The 10,443-nt window shown below is 38.3% G+C and overlaps 1 protein-coding gene across 1 annotated transcript in view; it reads right to left on the reverse strand.

Annotated features, from left to right (window-relative positions):
- Cfhr3 (complement factor H related 3) overlaps positions 1-10,136 on the reverse strand; it is a 17,192-nt gene extending 7,056 nt beyond the window's left edge. Inside the window, exon 1 of the mRNA XM_029534683.1 lies at positions 9,992-10,136. Coding sequence (XP_029390543.1) covers positions 9,992-10,064 — 73 coding nt within the window. The 5' untranslated portion in view covers positions 10,065-10,136. The remainder of the gene's footprint in view (positions 1-9,991) is intronic.
- Between the last annotated feature and the right edge of the window lie 307 nt (positions 10,137-10,443).

The following is a 10,443-nucleotide window of genomic DNA, read 5'->3' on the forward strand; positions in this document are numbered from 1 at the left end:
CATTGTTGGTGGGATTGCAAGCTTGTACAACCACTCTGGAAATCAGTCTGGCGGTTCCTCAGAAAATTGGACATAGTATTACCAGAATATCCAGCAATACCTCTCCTGGGCATATACCCAGAATATATTCCAACTGATAATAAGGACACATGGTCCACAATGTTCATAGCAGCCTTATTTATAATATCCAGAAGCTGGAAAAAACCCAGATGTCCCTCAACAGAGGAATGGATACAGAAAATGTGGTATATTTAAACAATGGNGTACTACTCAGCAATTAAAAACAATGAATTTATGAAATTCCATGGCAAATGGATGGATCTGAAGGGTATCATCCTTAGTGAGGTAACCTAATNACAAAAGAACTCACATGATAAGCACTCACTGATAAGTGGATATTAGCCCAGAAACTTGGAATAGCCACGATACAATTTGTAAAACACATGAAACAAAAAGAATGATGACCAAAATGTGGACACTTCGCCCCTTCTTAGAATTGGGAACAAAACACCCATGGAAGGAGTTACAGAGACAAAGTTTGGAGCTGAGACAAAAGGATGGACCATCCAGAATCTGCCCCACATAGGGGTCCATCCCATAACCAGCCACCAAATGCAGACACTATTGCATATGCCAGCAAGACTTTGCTGAAAGGACTCTGATATAGCTGTCCCTTGTGAGGCTATGCCAGTGCCTGGCAAACACAGAAGTGGATGCTCACAGTCAGCTATCAGATGGAACACAGGGGCCCCAAAAGAGGAGCTAGACAAAGTACCCAAGATGCTGAAGGGGTCTGCAACCCTATATGTGGAACAACAATATGACCTAACTAGTACCCCCAGAGCTCGTGTCTCTAGCTGCATATGTAGCAGAAGATGGCCTAGTCAGCCATCACTGGGAAGAGAGGCCCCTTGGATTTGCAAACTTTATATGCCCCAGTACAGGGGAACACTAGGGCCAAGAAGTGGGAGTGGGTGGTTAGGGCAGCAGAGGAGGGGGGGAGTGTATAGGGGACTTTGGGGATAGCCTTTGAAATGTAAATGAAGTAAATATCTAATAAAACATTGGAAAAATTGTAATTACTTTTATAGTACATGTTCTTATTTAACAATTTTGAGAATCATACTTTTCATAGGATATCAATAACTTAAATTAGCTCACTGAGGTTTTGTTTTTGAAAGACACCAAAGGAGGCATGATTCAGAGTATGAATATCATTATATTCACATTCTTCAGACTTTTACATAATCTTCATTCTCCAGTGGGCACAGGAGAACATGTTTACCTTCTTTATACATGATTCTTGAAACAAACATAACTTTGCTTAAAGTACATGATCACCTGATGTGGTCAGTACCTAACTGAGCTTCGTTTGACATCTTACACTTTCCAAATGCAGATTGTGGCTGCATCAGCAGTGACTGTTGGACCATGTATCACAGGGTTGATGTAGTCTACTCAGCCTGCTGATCAATATATTTACCAGTTTTTCAACTGTTCTAACTATTATGAGCACAGCGCAAGATCATCTAGTTTTACTGTCTTCAATCCCAAGATCTTCTAATTTTATTGATAAATCTCATCCTACTACATATTAAACATGACACAAACTATTAATTTCTAGACTCGCTTCTAACAAAGATTCATGGTCATTATCTCATGCATTGTTCCCATTGTCATTTTACAGTGTATTTTCCCCTAAATACTAAAAGATTTGATGAAAGTGATAAGTAATTAAACATCCCCAAGAAGCGAGAACTACACATTTTAAGTACAAAAAGTTAGGTAATGAGATTACACAGAGATTAATCATCTTTATCATATCCAGGAAATATCAGAAAGTTCACTGTGAAATAAAAATCAGATATATTCAAGCCACAGACAGTGCAGATATATTTGGGCAGATCTACATTGTGGAAACTCAAGCTTAGTTGGCTTTGTGGCTCACTGTGCTACACAGATTCCTCACTTGTAATTGTAAACCTACTCAAAAGCCCATGAAAAGGAGGTCATACATCCGAGGGCAGAGTCATACATTAAGTTTGCTATTAAAATAAGTTGACATAATACTGAACAAATAAATGGGAAAAGAAAATGAAGCCCTGTCAAAATAGTAATCAACATACTAAATATTCAAAAAAATGAATACTGAAAGCTGTGAGAACAAAAGAGTAAGTAAAATATAAAGGCAAACCTATCAGAATACAGCTGACTACTTAATGGAAACTTTGAAAGGAAGAAGGGCCTGGACATACTTTTAAAAGACCACAATTGCACCCCAGAATACAGTGGTCAGAAAAAATACTCAATAAACATAGAAGAAGAAAACAAGATAAACCATGAGAAAGCCAAATTTAAACAATATCTATCCAGAACTGAGCCCTACAAAATGTACTAGAAAGAAAACTCCAATCAAGGATTTCAACTAAAACCAAGAAATAATCTCTACTCTAACACAAGCAGATCATCTACACACATAGGCAAAAGAAGACACACACGCACACACTAACACACACACTCTCACACACTCACACCCACACAAACACATATACACATACAACCACTACCACTATCAAAATAATAGGAATTAGCAATCTTTGGTCACTGGTAGCTCTCAATGTGAATGGATTCAGTTCTCCAATAAAAATGGCACAGGCCAACCAAATGAATGTGAAAGCACTATCCACCCTTCTCCTGTATAAAAGAATTATATCTCAACACCAGAAATGGATATTACTTCATTATAAAAGGTTAGAAAAAGATTACCCTAGCAAATGGACCCAAGAAGCAAGCTCATGCAGCCATTCTAATATCTAACAAAATAGAATTCAATTAGTGGTGAAGAGCAAAACTTCATACTAATCAAAATGAATATTTCAAGAGTATGACATCTCAATTCTGAACATCTGCCCCCAAGTGCAAGGACACCCACATTCATGAAAAATATAAAACAAACAAACAAAAAATTTACATACCACATCTCGAACCGCATACATTAATAGAAAAAGACTTCAACATCCCACTCTTACCAATTGACAGATCATCCAGACAGAAATTAAGAGAAAAAAATGGAACTGAGAGATGTGATGAATCAAATGGACTTAACAGAAATCTAAAGAACATTTTACCCAAACTCAAAAGAATATACCTTTGTCTCAACACCTCACAGAACTTTCTCTAAAACAGATCATGAACTCAGTCACAAAGCAAGTCTCAGCAGACAAAAGAAAATTGAAATAATCTCTGTATATTCTCAGACTACAGGTATTAAAGCTGAACTTCCACAACAAAAGAAAGCGCATAAACTCATGGAAACTGAACAGTGCCCTTCTGAATGACACAGTGTCAAAGAAGGAATAAATAATATAAGGCTTCTAGCATTCAGTGAAAATGAAGGCACAAAATACTAAACATATGAGACACAATGAAAGTGGTGTCCTGAGGAAAGTTCATAGCACTAAGTGCCTTCATACAAACATTAGAAAGATCTTATCCTAGTGATTTAACAGCACACTGAAAGCTCTGGAAGAGGAGTAGACAGCAGAAAATAAACCAACTTGGAGCTAAGAAACATTATAGGGCTGAAATCAACAAAATAAAAACAGAACAGTACAAAGAATCTATGATAACAAGAGTTGGTTCTTTGAGAAAATGAACAAGATAGACAAACCCTTAGCCAAACTAAGTAAAAGCCAGAGAATATAGAAACTAACAAAGTCAGTAATGAAAACAGGGACATAACCCTGTAAAGGGTTAAGGACACTAAACCTGACATAAAAACCTTCAACCTACAATTTTGTCTTGTCAGCATGATGTGCTGGGGTAAAGGTGGCACAAGAATTCTGGGAGTGGCTAACCAATGACAGGTACAGCTTGAAGTTCATGCCCCAAGAGTTACACTCACCCCTGGCCCTGACTTGAGGACCAGAAACCAGATGCTTTATGACCCAGAGACCTAGAACTGAACCAAAGATAACTGGTAAAGAAAAAAAGTCAATAAAATAATGTGTAATGATACTCTGCTATACTCATAGATTGGTGCCTAGCCCACTCATCATCAGAGAGGCTTCACCCAGAAATGAATGGAAACAGATGCAGAGACCCACTCCCCCAAAAAGTTATAGGATTTTCCAAGATTGTGTTGTTCACAGGAAAAACCTGTTTCCAGTTGTGGTGTGGCTCATCCTCTGAACACAGCTTTAATCCATCTGGGTGGAATACAGACAAACCCTTGCTTATCTCACATTTAATCCAAAACAATGAAGGTAATGTTAGTTTGTAGAAGGAAGCACCCATGTTTGAAAGAGATGTCAAATTGAGTCTCAGACAACTTGATAAATCACAGAAAGATGTGAAAGAATAGGATATGCCCAACACTCATGACAACAGAGAGAAAAGAGGCTACTTAAAGAGAGAGAAGCACACACACACACAAAAGAGTGGGGGCAGTTTAACTGGGACAGGTTGCAGAGAAAGAACAAGCTAGTCACAACTGAAGTCAGGAGGAGCCAGAGAATGTGAAGGACTCAGAGGACTAGAACACATCGCCAGAGTTAATTTGAGGCCAAGCAGACCACAAAGTCAAAGGCTGAGAGAGAAACCAGATTGAATCAGTTTGCAGAGGAGTTTAAGCCAGAACAGTTGAGTTGAATGAGCCAGGCAGAGTTCAACAAGTACTAGGAAGGTGTGGTCTTACTCACCAGTAAGTCTCAAAGGCTGAAATCATTCTTGGACTAGATAAGATCCTACAGAGGCTAGATGAAAATGTACAGGAGACAGGAGCTCTGGGGGTACTGGTTAGTTCATATTGTTGTTCCACCTATAGGGTTGCAGACCCCTTTAGCTCCTTGGGTACTTTCTCTAGTTCCTCCATTGGAGGCCCTGTGTTCCATCCAATAGCTGACTGTGAGCATCCACTTCTGTGTTTGCCAGGCACTGGCATAGCCTTAAAAGAGACAGCTATATCAGGTTCCTTTCAGCAAAATCTTGCTGGCGTATACAATAGTGTCTGCATTTGGTGGCTGATTATGGGATGGCAGAAGATGGCCTAGTCGGCCATCATTGAGAAAAGTGGCCCCTTGGTCTTGCAAACTTTATAAGCCCCAGAACAGGGGAACACCAGGGCCAAGAAGTAGGAGTGGGTGGGTAGGGGAGCAGGGGAGGGGGAGAGTATAGGGGACTTTCAGGATAGCATTGGAAATGTAAATGATGAAAATACCTATTAAAAATTGGGAAAAAAGAAATAAAAAGATAAAAATGATCAAGTGATAAAAGAAGGAAAGAAAGAAAGAAAGAAAGAAAGAAAGAAAGAAAGAAAGAAAGAAAGAAAGAAAGAAAGAAAGAAAGAAAGAAAATGTACAGGACTAGGCCTAGGTTAGCAGAGAGAAGCATTAAGTCTATGAGACAATTACTCAGGAGAATAAAAGTTACTTTTGTGCTAAATATTAGACAGAGTTTGGAGAATCCTGCAGAAGATGGGGAAGAAAGATTATAGGAGCTGGAAGGATCAAGGACACCACAAGAAAACTCACAGAGTCAAGTAACCTGAACTCGAGATTTCACTGAGATTCAAATGACTATCAGGGAGCCTGAATCTAACCTGTGTCCTCTGTATATATGTTATAGTTGTATAGCTTAGTATATTTATGGGATTCCCAACAGAGGGAGTGTCGGCTATTTTTTTAATTCTTTTCCCTACTTTGGGCAACCATGTCCTCATACCGAGTTACCTCATCCTTCCAAAATATAAGCAGAAATGCCTAATCTTACTGAAATCTGATATGGCATAGTCAGTTGATATCCCTGGGGGGGCCTCCCAGTTTCTGAAGGGAAATGGAGGAGGGGTGGATGGGGAGGAACGAGGTTGATGGGATGGAGGAGTTGGGAATCTGAGGGAAAAGAAACGTCAGTCATAATGCAATATATGAGGAATACTGAATGGCTGAGAAACACCTGATAAAATGTTCAACATCCTTAGTCATCAGGGAAATGCAAATCAAAACAACCCTGAAAAAAGGCCCTCCAAATCAACTGAGTAAATATCATATGAACTCCTATAGACTGAAGCATCATGCATACATAGGCCCTGAAAGGGTCTGTCCCACATCCTCTGTGGATATATTATAGTGTTAGTTTGGTGTTTATATGGGATTACAAAGTATGTGAATGAATGGATTTCTGATTCTTGTGCATTCTCTTGGGTTCATTACCTTCCATAGTTGTCACTTTTCTAAATTCAATGCAATAGTTTATAAATTATTTTATTATATTTTATTTATTTATTTATGTTTTCTTGTTTGTTTTTGAAGCCTACGCTTTTTTTGACAGAAAGGGGATAGATCTAGATGGGAGAGGAGAGAGGAAGCAACTGGGAGTCATAAAGGAAGAGGAAACTTGTAAGCATGATACATTGCACGAGATAAGAATCTCATTTCAACAGAACACACAGGGTATGCACTCACTGATAAGTGGATATTAGTTCAAAAGCTCAGAATACCAAAGATACAATTTACAGACCTCATGAAGCTCAAGAATAAGGAAGACCAAAGTGTGGGTCCTTAAGTCCTTCTTAGAAGAGGTAACAAAATACTCAGAGGAGCAAATAAGGAGACAAAGTGTGGAGCAGAGACTGAAGGAAAGGCCACCCAGAGACTGCCCCACTGGGGATCCAACCCATATAAGGTCACCAAATGCAGACACTATTGTGGATGCCCAAAAGTGCATGCTGACAGGAGCCTGACACATCTGTCTACTGAGAAGCTCTGACAGAGCCTAACATATACAGTGGTGGATGCTCTCAGACAACCATCGAACTGATCACAGGGCCCCCAATAGATTAGTTAGAGAAAGGACTGAAGGAGCTGAAGGGATTTGCAACCCCATAAGAAGGACATCAATATCAACCAACCAGAGCTTCTAGGACCCAAACTACCAACCAAGGGCTACTCATGGAGTGACCCATGGCTCCAGACATATTTGTAGAAGAGGATGGCCTTGTTGGGCATCAATGGAATAAGAGGCCCTTGGTCCCCTGAAGGCTTGATGCCCCAGCTTAAGGGAAGGTGAGGGTGTGCAGGGAGGTGGAGGTTGGTAGGTGTGTGGGGGCACACACTCATAGAAGTGGGAGGAGGGGGATGGGATAGGGAGGTTCTGGGGGGAAACTGGGGGAGGGGATAACATTTGAAATTTAAATAAAATTGCCAATAATAACGAAATAAAAAGAATCTCTTTTCCATTAAAGCGAAAAAAGAATAAAGATTGTTTTATAATTACAAGATTATAGAGATGATAGATAAATGTATAGATAGGTAGATAGATAGATAGATAGATGGATGATAGGAAGGCAAAATAATATCATCAAAGTGGCTGCTGATAAAAACTTGAAGAAATAAATGAGGCAGGCTATTTTATGTCAGCCAACTAAAGTTTAAAGTGCAGAACTGTGTCCCAATGCATGAAGTTTCCACAAAAAAGAAAAAAAAAATGGAAAGGTAATGTAATTAGCATTGATTGCAGATAACCCCCAGAGGAAGCAGGTTCAGGCAGCTAGCCTGAGTTCTCCATCTGGATTCCCAGGAAGAGTAGATAAAAACAACTCAAATATCAGATTTAACTACAGGAGGTGAGGGTGGGAAACACAATTGGAAACCAGCTTATTATTTCAACTTTTCTAGTCAGTTCCTGCTGGAAATGGAGAGCACCTGGATTGATNATGTGATCTCTACCGTTGCTCTCTGTTTTAATACTTAGAAGTATCATGCAGGAAGACTTTCAGAGGGGAAGCCCAGATAGCTGCCATAAGTTATCTACACTAGCAGACCAGTGTTGCACATCTTAGTTCCTGAAATAATATTCTGTTTCTTTGTCTGTCATTGTTCAGTCTGTCTGTGTGTCACCTGCTTGTCTACCTCTTACTCATTACTTGTTCTTTTTCTTTTCTTGCTGTATACTTTGTAAACTCACTCATTCAAAAGGAAAAGTGTGACTACTTTTCTCCACATTGTACCGAATATCAGTCATATAGTATTTACAAATCAAATTGAATGGACTAAGCAGACTGTATTTAGACATATATTTAGATATATATGTAAATAGATATGCTACATTCTCCAGTAGTGACAAGTGCAACAGGCCCCCCAAAACCTGGGCGCTGTCCCGAGGCGAAAAGTTCCCGGAAACTTAGTCTCCTGGAATGGTGGCATCATGTATAATGAATGCTCCAATGGTCTTGCTTTAGTTGGAAAACAGATCCATGTGCTTTCCCTTATTACATAGCCAAGTTAGATCCTAGGCAATCAGTCCCTGAGCTGACCCTGGGTTTAGGCAGCTAAGTCACTGCCCTACACAGGAATTTACCATTCTCTAGGAAGAAGGAAGTTTGTGATCTAAAGAGGAACCAGGGTAGATACTTAGAACCATAGGTAGCTGNGTTACACCCATACACAAGTATTTACAATGGCCTAGGGGGAAGGTGGACTATAGGAACTATGGCAAGGGCATGAAGCCCTTGCCCCACCCCCCTACTGACTTTAAGCTGACTTTAGGTGGAGCTGGTTTTGATCCCAGCTGTTAACATTGAATGTTATCCCATTTGGTTCTTGCCAGCCCTTCCATGTTTGCATTCGTCTGTTTTGTGTAACTTCCCTATTTTCTTCTGTATAAATAGTCTGATGCTCGAATTGACATTTTGCATTCAGATACCACACTCCTTTGTGTCCTTATTTGTCACCCACATTCACCGAATCCTTGCTCACTTGCAACCAGAGACCCATTCCACACAGATTGGGGACCCAAGTGAGGTCTGTCTGTGGCATAGATATAGATATATGTGTGCCATAATAATTAGGGATAAACAAAAAAGCCTGAGATAGAGAACAAGGAAGAGACTATGGGACAGTTTTGAAGAAATAAGAACAATAAAATTATATTAATATATCAAAATTATAAAAGTACAAAGTAATTGAAAGCAAATATTTTGCCATTTCACAGGTGGACTTTTCTCTCATTAAATGAGTACTTTCCTGTGACTACAATTCAAACTGAATTCAAAGTTACAGCATAAGAAAATGAGCTTAAATCTCTGAAATGATACAAAATGAGAAGGGGTGGATCTTAAAACAAATGTAATGGGAGGATCGAAGAGTTCGATAAATCATCCCTCATTATGTGGACACATTAGCAAACAACAAATTGGAAAATAAGTAGTTCATGAAACCAGATTCAGGCACAATGACTAAATTCCAGAATCCTACTCCATCTTTAAAACATTATTTGTTAACCCATGGATGTAGTGCCTTTATGAATGACTCAGGATGGTTGTTATATCCTCTTCAGACACAGTGTTAATACANTGGTAACATGATCTCCCACTTTCTACATACATTGGAGAGATCAGNAAAGAAATTGTTATCATTTTGGTGGCTCACTTACAAAATCATAATTATTTTTTATCTTCTTCAAGACATGTCCATTTGCTGCAATATAATACGTTTGAAATAGGAAAACTTACTCATTTTAATGACTATGAAATTAAAATGTATCCAATTTGTGGAGATGAAATCAATCCCACAGGGACTCAGACATATTTTGAGTCTGTCAGGTACTTTGTCCTGTTCAATGGTTATATTTATTTAGGTGGAATTTAATTTTAAACATTAATCTTGTTACATGTACTATTTACACATTTACAAGATGAGTTAATTTTTTGTCTCCAAATTATAATTTAGAGGTTATTAACACACTTTTTCAAATTAGAGAACTGAGAAAATCCCTTTATTCAATTTTTCTCTTATTGCTTATCAGAACTTATTTCCAAAAATAAATTTATTTTTACTATCAATATATATTCTGTTTTTATTTATATATTTTATAATTTATTTTCTATTAATACTGCTTTAATAAAGTTAAAATGAATTTAAAATATTCTCACATACATACAGGAGTTAGAAATATTTAGCTAGAAATTGCATTTTTTAAATCTGCTTCCACATACCTTCCCCTTTAGCTGGAGAAAGCCATGCAGTTATGAGGATATTGGATAAGAGCAACATGCTACAGAACCCCATGTTCTCAAGCTTAAAGCTCCAGATGTCGTGATCCTTCTGGAAACACTGTCATTAACAATGTTGTGTATGGCAATGAACTTCAGTGTATTACTAGTATCCAGTTTGGTAAATATCAAAGTTCAAAAGGGAGGGGCAAAACAAACAATATTCAATCAATTATTTCACAATAATCAGTTAATTATTTTACATTTATGGAGCAATGTAATATCATTCAATTTTTAGTGCCAGTTTTCTGGTCAATCAAATTGTTATGCAGAAAGGAAGAGAAGAGAATAAATTACTTTTGCCTTCTTATAGGCGTGATAGCTGGTTAGGATGGTTGGTGATTTTCTTCTTTGTAAGATTATATGGCTCCTTCTAATACAATGAATGCTAGTCC

This window comes from Mus pahari, unplaced genomic scaffold (assembly GCF_900095145.1).
Source record: "Mus pahari unplaced genomic scaffold, PAHARI_EIJ_v1.1 scaffold_12449_1, whole genome shotgun sequence".
Taxonomy (NCBI): Eukaryota; Metazoa; Chordata; class Mammalia; order Rodentia; family Muridae; genus Mus; species Mus pahari.